Genomic DNA, 21,326 nt, shown 5'->3' with positions numbered 1-21,326 from the left:
GCCTTGAAAACTTGTGTGAAGAATTATCTACATATTTATGCTGTAGGGTTGAGTGAAAAAGCAGAAAACAAAAACAGACAGATAAGGATGCTTAAGTACCCAATAAAAGCATATAATACAAGGAAGTGCACCAAGTGTTAACAAAAATTATTTTCTTAGTAGGGAGACATTGGATGCTTTTTACTTTCTTCCTTCTAGTATTCTGTATTTTCTGGGGCAGAGAGAGGAACAAATGATTGGTATTAAATAAAAATAAAAGACCACAAAAACAATATATAAAAGGGTCACCTGCCCATGTGAAGCCCAAGGAAGGAAACTTGTGGGTGGAATTAAGACTTCAGGGCCTCTTGGCAAAGACAAGGTGTGAAGTGATCAGTCGCTGAAGCCTCACTGCTGGAGGACAAGCCCAAGTCAGGTCTTCCACCAGAGTGAGGATATAACCCAGGATGGGACCCCAAGAAGACCCCAGGGAAGCAGAGATCACGCAACTTTCAAGGGAAAGGGAGACAGATAAACACAACAACAGCAGAAGGAATCGACCCGCAGGGTGCTGCCCCAGGCATCCCAAAATGGCTCAGCCCTGCTTCTCAGTGAGGCCACCACCCACAGACACCCCACTCGGGCACAGCCCAGGTCTTCCATCAGAATACCCGTGACAGAATACCAAGCCAAGTCACTTGCCTCTGCTGACCAGAGACAACCAGAAACACACCCCAGGGCCCACAGAAGGATAAGAGGGACAAGGTGTGGGACGCATTGTTGGGCTGACAGCCTCAGACAGAACAGATGGAGGGTGACTCGAGACATCTCATACAGCAACTGTCCCCAACCTTTTTGGCACCAGGGACCAGTTTTGTGGAAGACAATTTTTCCACGGCGGAGGCCAGGGGGTGGCGGGGAGGGTGGTCCAGGCAGCAATGTCAGCGATGGGGAGCGGCAGATGAAGCTTCGCTCGCTTGCCCGTCACTCACCTCCTGCTGTGCGGCCTGGTTCCTAACAGGCCTCGGACCCATACCGGTCCACAGCCCGGGGGTTGGGAACCCCTGTCATAAAGGGGGGCCAAGGACTCCAAAGGAGGCCAGACAGGAGGTGGAGACCACAGGTGGGGACAGCAGGTGTCTGGAATGGGCAGGACATTTTCCATCCCATGTTTCACCTGCCTGTATGGACCCACAGCTGCCTCAGGACTGAAGCAGACACGGATGCAAGTTGTGAGGTAGGAGACAGGACAGTGGAGGTGTAAGCCCAGGTGACATTTGGGGGAAGGACACTTAGGGGCTGCAGCAGAAGAGGTGTTCAGATGGTCCCTAAAGGATGGAAAATCCAACAGTCAGAAGAGAATCAGAATGTTTTATAAAGACACACCACAAATGCATGGAATGCACAGTGAGGGTGCGTAGAGTGGAGCCTTCAAGGACCCCAGGTTCTCCAAGGCCACACGATGGCCACAGAGCAGGTGTCCAAACAAACCAAGAGGTAGGTGACCCAGTGCTGTGGTCTCGTCCTTCTGCAGCAGACACAGAAACCTTCCTTACCTTCCTGGTAAAAGGGGCAGCTGCTGTCCTGAGTTCTGCTGAGGAGGAAGAAGGTATTGTCGGGGCGGGGGAAGTGACCATGCCACCTTAGGATACCAGACCTAGACCAGCAGACCCCTACATGCTAGAAAGGCAGAGCTCAGCACTCACCAAGGCCAGGACTGGAAACCACCAAAGGGAATATATTTTGGAAATAACAAATCCTAACCTTTCAACTGCAGGTGATCCCAGGAATAAAGACAGGGCTACATGCACAGCTCTCCAATGAGACATCACCAAGAAGTCACATCAGCTGTATCAACCTGTATGAATATCATTAAAACTCTCAAATGCAGAATAAGTTACTTGTTAAAAAAAAATACTATAGGCAACAGAACGTTAAGATTCCTTATACTAGATTCAGGAGAAAATTTAGCCCAGGACTTGGGAATACGCCATTAAAAAAAGAAAGAAAGAAAAAAAAAAAAAGAGAGAACAACTCATTTGCTTCCAACAGCTCCATTAAGAAGTATGATCTACAAATCCTACAACACAAGAGAAGAGAAACACACAGCTCCTGACTGCCTGAACCCCATATCTTCAGGACAAACAGCCCAGGGCATCAAAACAATTGCAGAAAGGATCTGAAGCCCAATCAGAATCTTAGAAAGGCTATAAAACCTGAAAGATCAGGAACAAACTTTTGATAAAAGATCTTGGTTGGCGGGTCTTTCATGTTATCTCTGTCAACAGGAGGAAAACATCACAACAGCTTAGTGTGATAAAGGGAGTGGGCCCCTGTTTGCCCTGCACCCCAGAGGCGAGGGCAGCTGGAAGGCAGCTCAGTGCCTGGGGAGGAGTCTGCCTGGCCTGCCCTGGGTGACTCTCCACACTGAAGGCACATACGAGATCAAATGACAAACCAGACTTACAGTGACCTTCACAGGACAGGATGCCAAGCCAAAGCGAACAAGACCAAGGTAAAGAAGAGTCACTGCAGATGTAAAAGCAACACCACCACACGGAGAGAAATCCCACTTGGCAGCAGCGCACCTGAGGGCAGCGCCAGGCTTCGTGACCACAGCTCAGCATGAACTGGCACAGCCACTAGAACAAGTGACAGCACCCTCGGGCTACAGTAAGGAAAGGAAAGTACATGCCCACAAGGGAAGTGTCCTTGCCCAAGACCCCCCACAGGGTCAGTGCCGGGGACTCCAGGCACCCACTAGAGTACAGTGTCAGGTTGGCCACAGCCTTAGAGCACCTCAGAGGGTCAGTGCCAGGGCCAAGGGCCAGTGCCTGGGAAAGGGTTAAATTGCACAGCTGGACCCAAGGATGCTGAGCACTGGGCCACAGGAAAACTGACAGCAACCTGTCAAGAACTGGCATACGGTTCAGGCCTCACACTGTCATCTCTTACTGCCCAACCCTGAGCACACACCACGCTATGGCCTCCTTCGGCCTGCACTTAGCTCCTCCATATCCAGGCCCCATTTTCAAGTCCTGTTCTCCTGGAAGCCTCCCAACCCACCAGCCTGGAAGGCTGTCTGTCTGTGTCTTATCCCATGTTCCTTCAGTGCAGATGCCAGGCCTCAGGACTGGCTGGCTGAAGGTATGTCGGGTTCTGACACTGGAAAGGAGAGGGGACAGACTCATCACTTTTTAAGGACCTTTCAATTCTGAAAGTAGACGATGCCCCCTCTGAGAAAGAGACCGTCTCCCGATCTGAAAGAAACCTGGTGAGGGTCACCCTCTACTTCAGAATGAACGAGGTGGGTCTGGAGAGTCCACCCATGGGAGCAGAAATACTTGGTGCTCACCCACCTTCTTCTATCCCACTCACACACACACACCCTCTCCTTGGGCACAGTAGGGTCCTGAAAGCTGCCTTCCTCCCTCTGTCCTTGAGGGCTCTGTCCTCCCTCAAGGCCCAGGCAAAGCACAAAGGTTTCTCCACACGCAAGGGTCAGAGTTCTCCCTTTACTCAGCGCCTTCACTTGGTGGGAACCTTTTCTTACAAGACTACTCGTGATGATAATCTTCAAATTCAAATGTTGAGCTAACAACAACCAAGCAGGAATGAGCATAGTAAAGCAAATTTAGATTTTAAATAAAGAATGAAGAGAACAGGTACAGGATACCCTGATGACTCAGTTTAAAAGGGGGGAAAAAAAGGAAAAAGAAACATGACCCTAACACCTGGGGCTGTGCAACAAGGGAAGGGAAGGGGCCAGTTGCCCTGAAGGGTAGACACATGCTTGTCAGGGACAATGGAGAAGGCATCTGAGGGCCCAAGGCCTGGTGTTCTTTTACGCTGAGTCTGGAACTTGCTACTTCATCTGAGGCTACTTTTGAAACTCAGTACATTAGCCAAAAGAAGCCTTAATTAGCTTTACATAAAATGATGATATACCATGCAATCTTACTGAGGCATTGGAAGATGAGCTCCCCACGGGAGCTGTTGGGCTGGGTCAGCGCTTTTAACCGCCAAGTCCAAGGTGGATGATAGTTATCACTTGCATAACTTGTCCAGCTCCTCATCTTTCTATCAATTCCGCAAAGGGGATTCTGTTACTAGTTCCACTTTGAAAATGCAGAAACTGAGCCTGAGCCAGGCAGTGGTAGAACTGGGATTCTGCCCAGCTCTGTGTAACTGCAACTCCCATACTCTTAAGCCCTCAGTGACACCTATCACTCCTCCCCCAGCCCACCACATTCCTGCCTGGTTGCATTAGACAGCAAGATGTCAGAGAGATCTGGGCCTTCACACAAATCCACAAGCTTCTCTTCCTGGATTCAACTCACTGGGAGTCGTCACTGCACTCTCTGAAACTCTCTTCCTTACTGAATTAAGAAAGGGAAATTCTTTCAATTCTAAAAGATTCTGGAGAAGAACCTGTAGACAATGCTCCACTAATATTAACAACAGCAGCAGGAGAACAGCAATTCCCTGCATCTCAGGGAGGTAACAGCACCCCAAGCACTTTGCTTCTTTCTCCTGACCTTGCCCGTACCCTGTATCTTCCCTAAGGTTACTCGGGACGGCCTCACCGCAGCTGGGCAGTCGCAGGCGGCACCGTGTGAGGCCGGGATGGGGAGCGTTGGAAGGACGCGGAACAAAACCGGGGGGAAAAGGTGACACTGGAGGAACAGTGAACCGATCTGGAGGGAGGGGAGTGCTGGGGAGACATGGCACCAACCTAGGGGGAGGAGAGCGCTGGGGGGACGCGGAACTGATCTGGGGGAAGGCGGTGATACCAGCGGGACGCGGAACTGACCCGACGGGGTGGGGTGATGCTGGGGGGACGCGAAACTTATCGCGGGGCAGTGACACTGGGGGAACGCGCAACCGACCGGAAGGAGGGCTGCTGGGGAACCGATCCGGGGGTAATGGGTCCTGAGGGGATGCAGAACCGACCTGAGGGGAGGGGGTGCTTGGGGGACGCGGAACCCACCGGGAGTAGGGTAAGGGCCCTGAACCGCGCCGACAGTCAACCGCTCACCTGTGCGTGGGCCACCACTAGGCTCTTGTTGCCTTCACCGTGGTACCCCCATTCATTCTCGTCCATCTTCCCCTCGTCCATCCCACGGTGCGGCCCTGGAGCCTCGCGGGGCCACGAGCTGAGGGCCACGGGTTCGCCTAGGAACCAGCCGCAGCCGACCGGGGAGGAGCTCCTGTCAGCCGCCGCCTCAGCTAGACCCAGCCGCCCGCACTCGCAGGCGCTGGCCGCCGGAAGCCACGCCCCCAACATCTCCCATGGCCGAGCCGGGCAACTTCCGGGTTCGCTCCCGCTTCTCCTCTGTTGACCACGGTGGTGGATGGACTGGCGGCCATCTTAGGTGCTGGCAGAGTGACTCACTTCCGGAGCGCGATCTTGAGAACCGGAAGAGAGGCTTCCGGCCTGGGCGCCGGAAGTGAGGCAAGCGGGCGGAGCCGTCTGTTACCCGGCGACCAGCACTGGCCTGGTGGGGAACATGAGTCCAGGCGGGCTGGGGTTAGAGCGGTACTGGCGCGCTAGGAGCCAGGGGGTCCCAGTGGGGCTGGGGGCGGGGGACGCCCAGGCAAGTCGGGAGCTTGGAAGGGGATGGTCCAGGCGGGCCGGGGGCGGGTGGTCCCTAGAGCTGGAGCCCGCTTAGTCATGGGGCCTCAGCCTTCTTTTCTGTAGAATGGGATACATTTCTCACTCAGCGGGTTATTAATATCCTCGTTTGCTCTTTACCTGATGCAGAATCACCCCAGTAGTCCCAGGAAGTGGAAACATTGTGGTCCACACCTTACAAATGAGGATACGTAGCTCAAAGAGGCAAGCGGACTCCTAAATGGCGCTCTTGTCGGAGTGTTACCTGAAAAACTGGCTTTGCCTTTTGGTGGGTGTCAAGCCAGAAGACAAAGAGTGGGAGAAGGAAGGATTTATTACTTGCAACAAGTAAGGAGAATGCTGCGGCTTTTTCCCAAAGCAGTGTCTCCCCAAAGAGCAAAATTGAGGAAGTTTTAAGCTAAGGTAACGTGTATTCATAAAGGGCTTGGGCAGTCAGAGTCCAAGCTTTAGTTGAATGAAGTCATGAGGGTCAGAAAAGGTCTACATCATCCCTTAGGTCCCAGCTGATCTGGTAGTTGAGCACTTCAGACTACTCTTTACCATTGAAACAGAATTGAGAGTCTTTACTACTGATATATTATCTTTGCTACTGTTACTTCTCTTGCCTGATAATAGTTTGTTCTTTTTTTCTCTTAAGATCATTACTGAGACCTGTTGAAGGGCAAGCGTTGTGGCCAGGCTTAAAATGACTTAGGCCAAAAATGGCTTTTCTTATGTCAAGAAAGCCATGCCCAGGGGATTCCCTGGTGGTGCAGTGGTTGAGAATCTGCCTGCCAATGCAGGGTACACGGGTTTGTGCCCTGGTCTGGGAAGATCCCACATGCCGCGGAGCAAATGGGCCCGTGAGCCACAACTACTGAGCCTGCGTGTCTGGAGCCTGTGCTCCGCAACAAGAGAGGCCGCGATAGTGAGAGGCCCACTCACCGCGATGAGGAGTGGCCCCCGCTTGCCGCAACTAGAGCAAGCCCTCGCACAGAAACGAAGACCCAACACAGCCAAAAATAAATAAATAAAAAATTTTTTAAAAATACGGGAGTCCATGTATTAAAAAGAAAGCCATGCCTGGATTTCTTTTTCCGGGGACCTCCCCTACCCTATCTGCCTACAGGAGGAGTAGGTTTCCTTGAATCTTGAGGGATGTACCTTGAGCAGGAGGTCTGAATTCTGCCCTTACCACTTAATGGCAGTGAAGCGAAGGGCAGATCTCTTCCCTTCTCTGGGCCTCAATTTATTCACTGTTGACGTGGGACTAATGATACCACCTTATAGAGCTGCTATGAGGATTAAATTAGATTAGCGATTCTCAGACTCCTACTCTCAAAACCATTTTATACTTTTTAAAAATGATTGACGGGAGTTCCCTGGCAGTGCAGTGGTTAGGACTCCATGCTCTTACTGCCAAGGGCCCAGGTTCAATCCCTGGTCAGGTAACTAAAATCCTTCAAGCTGTGTGGTGTGGCCAAGCAAAAAAAACAGATTGAAGGCCTCAAAAAGTTTTTGCTAATACGGCTTATATCTTTCTATGTTTACCATATTATAAATTAAAACATTTTTTAAAATTATTTTCATTTTAAACATTACCCTTTTTTAAAACGTAGCTATAATTCCCCCAAATATAGAGAAGAGTGGCAAATGTTTCACATTTTTGCAAATCTCTTTAAAGTCTGGCTTCATAGAAGATAGCTGGAGTCTCACATCTGCTTCTGCATTGAATCTGTTGCAATATATTGCTAGGGTTGAAGTATATGAAGAAAACCCAGCCTCAGGTATGTGGTTCAACAAGGAGAGACCTGCAGACCCTACTCTGAGAACAGCTTAGAGCACCTGGCAAGGCCTTGGGAATAGTAGTGAAATGAAGCTAGTGAGTCAGGAAAATGAGCTGATAGCTTTGAACATCTCCCCCACCCTGGGCCCCAAAGGACTGGCGCAGGTAGGCTCAGGCCCCACTCCAGGGATGGTCAAGAAATGGGGGCAGAAACAGCCCACTCCTGGAGGTAAGTAATCCCCAAGGGGACTGGGGGATTACTTGGGGGGGGGGGACACTCACAAAGGGTGAGAAGGCCTTCCTACACCCCCACAAGGTGGGGGTGTCTGAGATTTTCTCAGACATCTCTAAACATGTCTGAGATTTTCTCAGCATCTGTGAATGCAGAATTCGGATCAGATTGTTAAGTATCAAAACATTTCCCTGGGCTTCCCTGGTGGTGCAGTGGTTGAGAGTCCGCCTGCCGATGCATGGGACATGGGTTCGTGCCCCGGTCCAGGAGGATCCCATATGCCGCGGAGCAGCTGGGCCCGTGAGCCATGGCCGCTGAGCCTGCGCGTCCGGAGCCTGTGCTCCACGGCAGGAGATGCCACAGCAGTGAGAGGCCCGCGTGCTGCAAAAACAAACAAACAAACAAACAACAACAAAAAAAACCATTTCCTTAAGGAAGCCTCTGTGGTGCTGGAAATGTTCTGTATCTTGGTTTGTTGGGGTTTTTTTTCAAGGAACATTTTATCACTGACACTGTTTAGAATTACTAGTGTATGGTTATTTAAAAGATTAAATCTTGATTTTATGATTGTTTAAAAATTCTCCACAGGTGCTCCTAGGGTGGACCACACCCACCTTATCAAAGGGACAAATGCTCTGAAAGAATCATGGTGGGTTAAACAGTGAGGGACACAAAGGAGAGTGGGCTCATCTGCAGGGGTTGGGAGAAGGAAAGGCTGGAAAAGAAAGACATGAGAAAGGGGTCCCAGATAAACAGGGTTTATCAGTTGTTTTTCATACCCTGGATCCACACTCCCTTCTTTTTTATAGCATCAACCCAGTTTTTATTAGGGGAAGTACCTTTTCCTTTATTTAACCTGTGTGGTCTGACTTAAATGAACTTGATTCTAGCCTCAAGGCTGTGCAATCAAGAATTACATTCCCAGTGGTTGGTTCAGGAAGCGCAGGGAAGTAATCCAGGTTTGTCCAACCAAGCGCACGCCTTTGGCTTGCACTGAAATGACTGTGGGGAGAATCAACCTCAGCTGAGAAGCTGGGGGGGTCACCACATGCTGTCAGCAGTGATCCAGGCACCACAGGTGGCAGCAACAGAGGGGAAACAGCTGGAAAGTGGCAAGAAAGGGGACACAAAGTGAGCCAGAGGATCGAGTCCAACTCAGTTGATTTTAATTTTCTGAGCTAGTGAATTCTGTATTTTGCTTAAACAATTTGAGTTGGGTTCCTTTAACTCAGATCCTAGAGTCCAAGCTAATAATAAGGGTACCCTAGGCTGGACCAGTCACCTCTTCAAGAAAAAGCGAGAAGTGAAGCAAAGACCAAAAGGCCATCATTAGCTGGGATTCCTACATGAGGACATTTTGCCTAGATGCTTTATGCTCCTCCATCTAGGTCCCAGCTAGATTCCCACCACAGTTAATCAGTGTCACCTTTCTGTTTGAAAAAGGAAATGAGAGAGAGAGGAAGGAAGGAAAGAGGAGAAGAGAAAAGGAAGAAAGGTGAGATGGGAAACTCATCTTCCAACCACATTGAACAGCCATCCAGAACCAAAGTGGCAAAACACTAGTGACTGGGAGCCCAGTGATGAGTACTTACTCTATTCTTCCTATTTTTATGTGTGTCTGGAATTTTCCTTACTAAACAGTTCTTATTTTTGAAGGAAGCATGCGATATCATGTATCCCTTGATATGACATGACATGACATGATGAGAAAGGCACTTCACCTCTGTGGTATTCCCCTCACCCCTAAAGCTATAATCCCTGTCTAATCATTAGAAAAACATCAGACAGACCCAAATTGAGAGACATTTGGCAGAATAACTGACCAAGAGTCTTTGTAACTGCCCAGGTCATAGGAGACATGGACAGACCAGAGGAACCTAAGGAGACAAGACACCTAAATGCAATGTGGGATGCTGGAACAGAAAAGGACATTGGTGGGAACACTGGTAAAATCCAAATAAAATCTGGAGTTTAGTTATTAGTAATGGATCACTGTTAATTTCTTTGTTCTGGGAAATGTACCATAGTTAGGTATGTTAACGTGGAGGGAAATTGGGATAGGGCATTTGGGAACTTGGTACTATCTTGCAACATTTCTATAAATCTAAAATCCAAAATTAAAAGTTCACAAAAAGGAAGGCATTCATTGTTCAGCTTCTTTCATAATTAAATAATTAAAATAAGTATATATCTTAAAATATATATCAAACTGGCAAAATAAAAGCAATTTTGCACAGTGTTTGATATGGGTGGTATACACAGGCAGGATGTGTGCACTGTGGAGGAGAGGGTCTGCATTGTTGGAGCCCAGTTTGGCCATGTCATTAAAAGTATTGTAGCTATAGCTAATCCCGTTTGATCCATTTCCATGCCTACAAATTACCCTACAAAACCCTCCCTTCAGTGCTCAGAGACATGTACAGGATGTTTGTACAAACACAAGAGTGATGGACAGGACTTGGTTCCCAATGTGGGCACCTCAGGACAGCCTCAGGCTGCACCAGCCCACCCCAGCAGAAGACTTGCAGGGGGGCTTAGCAACCCGTGTTCTAACAACTTCCCCACATGAATTCCAGAACCATTGAATTATGGTATACTTGAAAATTATACAGGCAGTAAGGAAATGAGTTAGATCTGTACTGACATGAAAGATGTTCAAGGTCTATGGTTAAGTGAAACAAGTGTGTGTGTGTATGTGTTGTGTCTGTGTGTAAATGCAAAGAAAAGGGAAAGGAAATTTTCCCATCTGGGAAGAGGAGAGCAGGAGAAACGAAAGAAGAATGTCACTTTCCTCTTATATTTGTATGTTGTTGACTCAGAGCATGTATTCATGTAACACTTCTGTAATAAAAATTTAAATGAATACATTCTCAATACTTTTTAAATTAGATAGATCTATCACTATGTATGAATATGGAAAGATGGCCATGGTATGTTTAATACAGAAATAGGTGTTTGTTTTTGAATGGAAAAGAAAAATGATCAAGAAATAGGTGCCTGGGACTTCCCTAGTGGTCCAGTGAGTAAGACTCTGCAGTCCCAATGCAGGGGGCCCGTGTTGGATCCCTCAACAGGGAACTAGATCCCATATGCACGCTGTAACTAAGAAGCCCACATGCTGCAACTAAAGATCCCGCATGCAGCAACTAAAAGATACCGCAACAAAGATCCCACGTGCTGCAACTAAGACCCGGCGCAGCCTACATAAATAAATAAATAAACAAACAAACAAACCACAACTAATACCTGGCACAGCCAAAATAAATAAATAAACAAACAAACCTAAAAAAAAAAAAAAAGAAATAGGTGCCTTGCTGTGTACTGAGATTTTCTTTGGGGATGGGACCACAGGTGATGTGCACTGACTACACTACATGTGTCTGTAACATTTGAATTTTGCGTACAAAGTATGAGTTATCTTTGTAATTAGAAAAAAATAATAAAGCTCTGCATGCAGTGGCCTCAGGATGCTCAACTACATAGAATTAGGCAGGTGTTCTTGAGGGTGGACTCCAGGATATTCAGGCCACCTGAACTGCTGACCTCAGGTAATCCCACCAACTCCAAGGTATCCTGACTGGAAGGTGAGTCAAGAGTCCTTGGAGGGGGCTTCCCTGGTGGTGCAGTGGTTGAGAGCCCGCCTGCCGATGCAGGGGACACAGGTTCGTGCCCCGGTCCGGGAAGATCCCACATGCAGCAGAGCGGCTGGGCCCGTGAGCCATGGCTGCTGACCCTGCGCGTCCGGAGCCCATGCTCCGCAACGGGAGAGGCCACAACAGTGAGAGGCCCGCATACCGCCCCCCAAAAAAAAAGAGTCCTTGGTGGGAACTTGGCCTCTTTCCACACAGGGATATGATGACGTTGGGCATGCTATTACATGAATTAGTCACTCTCCTGGGGTCTGATGCCCAGAATTTCTGCTCCTCATCCACCTTCTCCTTTCTCCAGCTTTTACACTCCAGGAAAGTACAGGGGAAAGGGTGATGGTGCCACAGCATGACTAAGGAGGCCCAACCCTTCCAATAAGGGCATCCCAGGGCATCATTATCATCTTAGACAACGCAGAAAAGTACAATCCATCAAACAAAAGATTGATAACTTTGTCTACATTAAAAATTAAAATCTTGAGGTATCAATACCTAGAGTAGTCAAACTCATGGAGACAAAAATAGAATGGTGGTTTCGAGGGACTGGGGGGAGGGGTAACAGGGAATTAGTGTTAAAAAGCTACAGAGTTTCAGTTTGGGTAGAGGAAAAAGTTCCGGAGATGGAGGGTGGTGAATGTACATTATGAATGTACATAATACCACTAAAAAGAAAATCTCAGCACAACAAAAGTCACAAAACTGCAATGCACATAGCAGATTAAAAAAAAAAATAAAGGAAGTTGGAAACATCTAAATTATCCATCAGAGACATACTATGCAGCTATTACAAAGGAAGAATGTCTCCAAGATACGTTGTTAAATGAGAAAGGTAAATTTTAAGATACTGTGTACATTATGATACCACTCATATAAAAATATACAACACAAACATACATATCTAATCAGCCAAATATTTCTATGAGCATAGGGTATCTCTGAAAGGATACAAGAAATTGGTAACAGTTACATACTAGGAGTAAAATGTGATGCTAGCAAAAAAAAAATTCCTTGTATACTCTGTGTAACCTTTTTTCCTTTTTAAATTTTGTACATATGTATGTGCTGCCTATTAAAAATAGGACTTCTGGTTTCTGGTCTGACTTGTAAAAACCTTGGAAACTGTCACTCTATCTTAACAAGTAAACAGCTGAACAAACTGAAAATCAACAAATCTTAGCTCTGTTGAGGAAGTGAGGTCACAGGGCAAATTACTGCCACAAAAACTGGGGAGACAGGCAGATACAGAGAATCAGCTTACTGGAATAGAAACCCTCAGGCAGAGACATCTGCAGGAACCAATGTTGGGTAGGAAAACCTGAATTGTAATTGACTAATTGCTGGAGGCTCAGTGTGGACAAGTATGAGAGATTAAAAACTCCATAGGCCCCATTCACTGGGGGCCTCCACACTTTTTGTAAGTTTACCTCCAGGAGCACTAGCAGGTTTCTCACAGCGAATGTTGGAGAAAAATCCCCTTGTGCTTCCAGCAGGAAGAAGAGAAAAGTAATCATTTTGAAACACACAGAGCATTCTGTACTTCCTAAAAGGTCTGCCTTCAGGAGAAACTGTTTTACCAGAGCCTAACCTATTTGGGTTCTATTAGAGTCTAACCAACCTGGGGCAAGGGTAATATGCAAATTCAACCCCCTCTAGCTTTCCATGTGGAGAAGGGAACTACCCCACTCTCAACCCCCTCCAAACATCCTGTCCCACCTAAGTTGGGGAAAAAACTGAGAGCTACTTATGAAGATCAGATCCCAGGTCAACATGCGCACAAAAAACTGAGACCTAATCATAGGACTGTTGAAGACTTCCCCCACTTCCACATTTTATATTATACCACTAAAGACCTATTTAGTTCCTTTTACCCAGTACACCATGTCTGCCTTTCAACAAAAACAAGGTATAATAAAGGCAAAAACATAGTCTGAAGAGACAGAGCAAGTATCAGAATCAGACTTAGATATGGCAGGAATGTTGGAATTACCAGACCAGGAATTTAAAATAACAATGATTAACATGCTAAAGGCACTAATGAAAAAGGTAGACAAGATGTAAGAACAGATAGGTAAAGTAGACAAAGTAAATGGAGAGATGGAAAATCTAAGAAAGAATTTTGAAAATGCTAGAGATCAAAAACACTGTAACAGAGAAAGAATGTCTTTGATTGACTCACTAGTAGACTGGATACAGCTGATGAAAAAATCTCTAAGCATGAGGATATGTCAAGATAAAATTCCAAAACTGAAGAGTGAAGAGTAAAAAGTCTGAAAAAAAAAAAAAGAATACAGAAGACAACTACAAAAGGTGTAACATATGTATAATGGGAATACCAGAAAGTGAAGAAAGATCAAAAGGAACAAAAGCAAAAGTCGAAGCAGTAATGACTGAGAATTTCACCAAATTAATGTCAGATATCAAACCACAGATCCAGAAAGCTCAGAGGACACCAACCAGGTTAAATGCCAAAATAAAACTACACCTAGGCATATGATATTCAACTGCAGAGAATTAAAAACAGAGAATCCTGAAAGACACCAGAGGGAAAAATTGCTTACCTATAGAGGAGGAAAGGTAAGACTGATATCTGACTCCTCCTCAGAAACAATGCAAGAAGTGAATGGAGTGAAATATGTAAGGTGTTGAGAGAAAAACCCCATCAACCAAGAAGTCTGTATTCTGAAAAATTAGCTTCAAAAGTGAAGGAGAGGGCTTCCCTGGTGGTGCAGTGGTTGACAGTCCGCCTGCTGATGCAGGGGACACGGGCTCATGCCCCAGTCTGGGAAGATCCCACATGCCGCGGAGCGGCTAGGCCCGTGAGCCATGGCCACTGAGTCTGCACGTCCAGAGCCTGTGCTCCACAACAGGAGAGGCCACAACAGTGAGAGGCCCGCATACTGCAAAAAAAAAAAAAAAAAAGTGAAGGAGAGAAAGAAGATTCTAGGAAGATGGGAGTAGAAAGGACCAGGAATCTATCTCCCCTCAAACAACAATTACACTAGCAGAATCTGTTTGATGTAACTATCTGGTAACTTTAGAGTCTATTGCAAACTTGAATGGTAAATTGCAGTTAATTTTGGTCAATTTCAGCTCTTAGCACAGTAGTAGCTACCCATCCCCCAGCCTCCTGACTCATAGCAGACAGCTATGCATTTGTTCTAGAAAGTCAGATTGGGCAATAAGGGCCATGTCATCCAAATATTTGGGATCTGTGTTCTGATCACTAATTGCTGCCTCTGATCACAGAAGTACAAGGAGGTGGGTGGCCATTATTTTTACACCTCCTCATTGTAAGCCCTTCCCCCTTCTGCTGAAATGACTTGTAAGGGAGTAAAAAGCGTGATGCCACCCCATTCATTTTTTTCTTTTGCCCTTTTGGGAGAAACATATTAAAGACTAGGACATTCGATAGCAACTGTGTATACTGGAAATTAGAAAGTCACTGTGTAAGCCCAAGGAAAGACACAATCTGAGATAAGACCTTAAGTTTATACCTCAGGCTAATTCTTAGCACAAAAACCGACCTACAACAATCTAAAAAACAAAAATAATAACAAAGCAAACCCTGGGAAGGGGGAGAATCTGATTTTCAGAGTTACCACATTATTAGATTCACAGGTCCAGTGTTTGACAAAATCATATAAGGAAACAGTAAGTATGGCCCATTCAAAGGAAAAAAATAAACCAACAGAAACTGTTCTGAAAAAAGACTTTAAAACAACTGTCTTAAAAATGCTCAAAGAATTAAAGAAAGACATAGAGAAAGTCAAGAAAATGATGTATGAATAAAATGGAAAGAACAATAAAGAGATAGAGAAGCTAAAAAGCAATTCAAGAACTTTTAGTTCAACTATAATAATTAAAATAATTTTAGTTCAATTACAATAATTGAAATGAAAAAACTACTAGAAGCAGAATTGAGCAGACAGAAGATAGAATCAATCAGTGAACTTAAACACAAGACAATGGTAATTATTGAAGCTGAAAAACAGAAAGAAAAAAGATTCAAGAAAAATGAACAGAACCTAAGGGACCTGTGGGATACAATCTCCCAGAACAACATATGCATTGAGAGAGTACCAGAAGGAGAAAAGAGAGCAAAAGGGGCACAGAGAATATCTGAAGAAACTGTGGCTGCAAATGTTCCAAATTTGATGGAATACATGAACATAAATATCCAAAGATTTCGACCAACTCCAAGTAAAATGAACTCAAACCCACACCAAGGCACATAATCAAACTGTCAAATGACAAAGACAGAGTGAATCTTGAAAGCAGCAAGAGAGAAGTCATTTGTCACATACAATCGATCCTCAAAATCAGCCGATTTGCTATCAGAAACTCTGGATGCCAGAAGAAAATGGACCAATATATCAAAGTGATAGAAAAAAAAAAAACTTGTCAACCAGAAGTCCTATATCCAGCAAAGCTGTCCTGCACAAGTGAGGGAGAAATTAAGACACTCTCTGATACAGATCAGCCAAGATGGTGGAGTAGAAAGACCCTGAGCTCATCTCCTCTCAGGAGCACACCAAAATCACAGCTATCTGCAGAACAACCATTAATGAAAAAGACAGAACCTACCAGAAAAGATCTTCTACAACCAAAGACATAAAGAAGGAACCACAACAAGACAGGTAGGAGCAGTGGACTCATGATACAATCAAGTCCCATACCCCCAGGTTGGCAACCCACAAACTGGATAATAATTATATTGAACAGATTCTCCCATAAGAGTGAGAGTTCTGAGCCCCACGTCAGGCTCCCCAGCCCTGGGATCACGTGCCAGGAAGACAAGACCCAAGAGCATTTGGCTTTACTATCAGAAGCCCCACAGTACTGGGGAAAATACAGACTTCATTCTTAAAGGGCACAGACAAAATCTCATGTGCCTCTAGACATGCCCCTAGACACTGCCCTGCCCACCAGGCCAAGACCCAGCTCCACTATGAGGGGGCAGGCATTGGCTCTCCAGGAAGCTTGCACTAGCCTCTAAACCAGCCTCACCCTCGAGGGGGCAGACACCAAATGCAAGAAAACCACAATCCCACAGCCTGCAGAACCAGTGTGTCCACAGCAGGCCAGACCTTACTCTGGGACAAGCAGTGAATTGAAGAGAGAGTAGTGGAAATCACTGCCGCTGAACAGAAAAGTGAATGAAAAGAAATGAGAACAGTTTAAGAGACCTCTGGGACAATATCAAATGCACTAATAGTTGCATTATGGGGGTCCCAGAAGGAGAAGAGAGAAAGGGCCTGAGAACATATTGGAAGACATAATAGCAGAGAACTTCCCTAACCTGGGGGAAAACAACAACAACAACAATCACTCAAGTCCAGGAAGCGCAGAGAGTCCCATACAAGATGAACCTAAACAGGAACATGCCAAGACACATTGTAATTAAAGCGACAAAAATTAATGATAAAGAGAGAATATTAAACCAGCAAGGGAAAAGCAGCAAATAGCATACAAAGGAACTCCCATAAAGCTATCAGCTGACTTTTCAGCAGAAACTCTGCAGGCCAGAAGGAAGTGGCACAATATATTTAAAGTGATGAAAGGGGAAAACCTATAACCAAGAAAACTCTACACAGCAAGGCTCTCATTCAGATTTGATGGATAAATCGAAAGCTTTATAGACAAGCAAAAGCTAGAAGAGTTCAGAACCACCAAACCAGCTTTACAAGAAATGTTAAAGAAGCTCCTCTAGGCAAAGAGCAAAAGGCAACAACTAGAAACAAGAAAATTGCAAAATGAAAAAGCTCATTGGTAAAAGCAAGCATACAGTAAAGGTAAGAAATCATCCACACTAAAGCTAGTAGGGAGGTGAAAAGACAAAAGTAGAAAAATCATATATATCCACAAAAAGCAGTTAAGGGATACATAAAACAATCAGATGTAAAATATGATAACATAGAAAGCAGTCATGAAGGGAGGAGAGAACTAATACAGGGTTTTTAAAATGCATTTGAAATTAAGAGATCAGCAACTTAATATATATATGGCTATACAAAATCCACTTGGTAACTGCAAACCAAAAATCTGTGAAAGATATACACACACACAAAAAAAAGAAAAAGGAATCCAAACATAAAAGCAAAGATAATCATCAAATCACAAGAGAATGAAAGAAGAAGAAAGGGAGAAAAAAGACCTACAAAAACAAATCCAAAACAATTAACAAAATGGCAATAAGAACATACATATCGATAATTACCTTAAATGGGGACTTCTCTGGTGGTCCAGTGGTTAAGAATCCACCTTCCAATGCAGTGGACGTGGGTTCAATCCCTGGTCGGGGAACTAAGATGCCACATGCTGCAGGGCAACTAAGCCTGCGTGCCTCAACTACTGAGCCTGCACACTCTAGAGCCCACATACCACAACTAGAGAGCCTGTGTGCCATAACTACTGAGCCCATGTGCTCTGGAGCCCTTGTGCAACAACTACTGAGCCTGCACACTCTGGAGCCCATGCACCACAACTAGAGAGCCTGCATGCCACAACGAAGAACCTGTGTGCCAAAACTAACACGTGACACAGCCAAAGAAATTAAATAAATAAATAAATACTTAAAAAAAAAAGAACGGAATCTATATTTTAAAAAATTTTCCTTAAATGTAAATAGACAGCGTCAAATGCACCAATATTCGCATTATAGGAGTCCCAGAAGGAGAAGAGAGAGAGAAAGGGCCTGAGAAGATATTTGAAGAGATAATAGCTGAAAACTTCACTAACATGGGAAAAGAAGCAGTCACCCAAGTTCAGGAAGCAAAGAGAGTACCACACAGGATCATCCCAAGGAGGAACATGCTGAGAAACATAGTAATCAAATTGACAAAAATTAAAGATAAAGAGAAAATATTGAAAGCAACAAAGGCAAAGCAACAAATAACATACAAGGGAATCCCCATCAGGTTATTAGCTGATGTTTCAGCAGAAACTCTGCAGGCCAGAACGGAGTGGCACAATATATTTAAAGTGATGAAAGGGAAAAACCTACAACCAAGAATACTCTACCCAGCAAGGCTCTCGTTCAGATTCAACAGAAAAATCAAAAGCTTTACAGACAAGCAAAAGCTAAAAGAATTCAGCACCACCAAACCATCTTTACAACAAATGCTATAGGAACTTCTCTAGGTGGAAAAGAAATGGCCACAACTAGAAACAAGAAATTACAAAATGGGAAAGTTTGCCAATAAAGGCAAACATACAGTAAAGGTAGGAAATTATCCACACACAAATATGATATCTTAAACCAATAATCATGAGAGGAGGAGAGTACAAATGCAGGATATTTGAAATGTATTTGAAACCAAGAGATCAGCAACCTAAAACAATTATGTATATATATATATAGACTGCTATATCAAAAAATCATGGTAACCACAAACCAAATATCTATAATAGATATACACACAAATAAGAAAATGGAATCTACAACACTAAAGAAAGTTATCAAATCACAAGAGAACAAAAGAGGAAATGAAGTAAAAAGACCTACAAAACCAAATCCAAAACGATTAACAAAATGGCAATAAGAACATACATATTAATAATTACCTTATGTAAACAGATTAAATGCTCCAACCAAAAGACACAGACTGTGACTTCCCACAGTGGTTAAGAATCCGCCTGCCAATGCTGGGGACACGGGTTTAATCCTAGTCTGGGAAGATCCCACATGCTGTGGAACAACTAAGCCTGTGTACACAATTACTGAAACCTGCACTCTAGAGCCCGCAAGCCACAACTACTGAGCCCGCGCACCACAACTACTGAAGCCCATGAGTCCTAGAGCCCATGCCATAACTATTGAGCCCACGTGCCACAACTACTGAAGCCTGCATGCCTAGAGCCTGTGCTCTGCAACACAAGAATCCACCACAATGAGAAGTCCATGCACCACAACAAAGAGTAGCCCCCACTCGCCACAACTAGAGAAAGCCCATGCACAGCAACAAAGACCCAATGCAGATAAATAAGTAAATAAATAAATAATTTTTAAAAAGACACAGACTGGCTGAATGGATACAAAAACAAGACCCATATATGTGCTGTCCATAAGAGACCCACTTCAGATCTAGAGACACAGACAGGCTAAAAGTGAGGGGATGGAGAAAGGTATTCCATACAAATGGAATTCAAAAGAAAGTTGGTGTAGCAATACTAATATCAGACAAAATAGACTTTAAAATAAAGACTATTACAAGAGACAAAGAAGGACACTACATAATGATCAAGGGATCAATCCAAGAAGAAGATAAAACAACTGTAAATATATATGCACCCAACATAGGAGCATCTCAATATATAAGGCAATTAATTGTTAACAGACATAAAAGGAGAAATTGACAATAATAATGGAAGACTTTAACACCCCACTTGCATCACTGGACATATCATCCAGACGGAAAATCAGTAAGGAAACATAGGCCTCAAATGAGGCATTAGGGCAGATGGACTTAACTGATATTTATAGAGCATTCCAGCTGAAAGCAGCAGAATAGACATTCTTTTCAAGTGCACATGGAACATTCTCCAGGATAGATCACATGCTGGGCCACAAAACATGCTTCTTTAAATTTAAGAAAATTGAAATTGTATCAAGTATTTTTTCTGACCACAACACTATGAGATTAGAAATCAACTACAAAAAAAAATTGTAAAAAACACAAACATGTGGAGGCTAAACAATATGATACTAAACAACCATGGAAGAAATCAAAGAGGAAATCAAAATATACCTGGAGAGGGCTTCCCTGGTCGCACAGTGATTGAGAGTCTGCCTACCGATGCAGGGGACACGGGTTTGTGCCCCGGTCCGGGAGGATTCCATGTGCCGCAGAGCGGCTGGGCCCATGAGCCATGGCTGCTGAGCCTGCGCGTCCGGAGCCTGTGCTCTGCAGCGGGAGAGGCCGCAGAAGTGAGAGGCCCGCGTACCGCAAAAAAAAAAAAAAAAATTTTTTTAAATTAAAAAATATATATATATCTACCTGGAGACAAATAAAAACGAAAGCATGATGATCCAAAACCTATGGGATATAGCAAAAGCAATTCTAAGAGGGAAGTTTATAGCGAAACAAGCTTACCTCAGCCATAATTTGAAAAGATACATGCACCCCAATGTTCTTTGTGGCACTATTTACAATAGCCAAAACATGGAAGCAACCTAAATGTCCATTGATGGATGAATGGATAAAGAAGATGTGATACACATATACAATGGAATATTACTTAACCATTAAAAAGAACTAAATAATGCCATTTGCAGTGACATGGATGGACCTAGAGATTGTCATACTGAGTGAAGTAAGTCAGACAGAGAAAGACAAATATATGATATCGTTTATATGTGGAACATAAAAATATGGTACAAATGAATTTATTTACAAAACAGAAATAAAGTCACAGATGTAGAAAACAAGCTTATGGTTACCAAGGCTGAAGCAGGGGAGGGATAAATTGGGAGATTAGGATTGATATATACACACTACTATATATAAAATAGATAACTAACAAGAACCTACTGTATAGCACATGGAACTGTACTCAGTACTCTCTAATGACCCGTATGGGAAAAGAATCTAAAAAAGAGTGGATGTATGTATATGTATAACTGATTCACTTTGCTGTACAGCAGAAACTAACACAACATTGAAAATCAACTATACTCCAATTAAGATTAATTTTTTTGTGTGTGTGTGGTACGCGGACCTCTCACCGTTGTGGCCTCTCCCGTTGCAGAGCACAGGCTCCGGACACGCAGGCTCAGTGGCCATGGCTCACGGACCCAGCCGCTCTGCGGCATATGGGATCTTCCCGGACTGGGGCACGAACCCATGTCCCCTGCATCGGCAGGCGGACTCTCAACCACTGCACCACCAGGGAAGCCCAAGATTAATTTTAAAAAAGCTTACCTCAGGAAACAAGAAAAATCTCAAATAAACAACCTAACTTTATATCTAAAGCAACTAAAGAACAAAAAAAGCCCAAAGTTCGTAGAAGGAAAGAAATCATAAAGATCAGAGCAGAAATAAATGAAATAGAGACTAAAAAAAGAAAAAA

General features: G+C 44.5%; 1 protein-coding gene and 1 long non-coding RNA gene across 3 annotated transcripts in view; one reads left to right on the top strand and one right to left on the bottom strand.

Annotated features, from left to right (window-relative positions):
• The window catches only part of IPPK (inositol-pentakisphosphate 2-kinase), a 50,103-nt gene extending 44,872 nt beyond the window's left edge, over positions 1-5,231 (bottom strand). Inside the window, exon 1 of the mRNA XM_060015046.2 lies at positions 5,018-5,231. Within this exon, the coding sequence (XP_059871029.1) occupies positions 5,018-5,098 (81 nt within the window). The 5' untranslated portion in view covers positions 5,099-5,231. The remainder of the gene's footprint in view (positions 1-5,017) is intronic.
• A 204-nt stretch (positions 5,232-5,435) lies between these two features.
• LOC132426741 (uncharacterized) lies at positions 5,436-6,607 on the top strand. 2 transcript variants are annotated; one of them, XR_009519765.1, is made up of 3 exons: positions 5,436-5,480; positions 5,744-5,941; positions 6,252-6,607. It is a non-coding gene; the product is annotated as an uncharacterized lncRNA (long non-coding RNA). The 2 variants fall into 2 exon arrangements; XR_009519766.1 differs by lacking the exon at positions 5,436-5,480 and adding an exon at positions 5,481-5,509.
• The last annotated feature ends 14,719 nt before the right edge of the window (positions 6,608-21,326 follow it).

The sequence above is a fragment of the Delphinus delphis genome, chromosome 6 (assembly GCF_949987515.2).
Source record: "Delphinus delphis chromosome 6, mDelDel1.2, whole genome shotgun sequence".
NCBI classification, from domain to species: domain Eukaryota; kingdom Metazoa; phylum Chordata; class Mammalia; order Artiodactyla; family Delphinidae; genus Delphinus; species Delphinus delphis.
The sequence above is the reverse complement of the archived record's forward strand: the minus strand, read 5'-3'. Positions and strand labels throughout refer to the sequence as shown.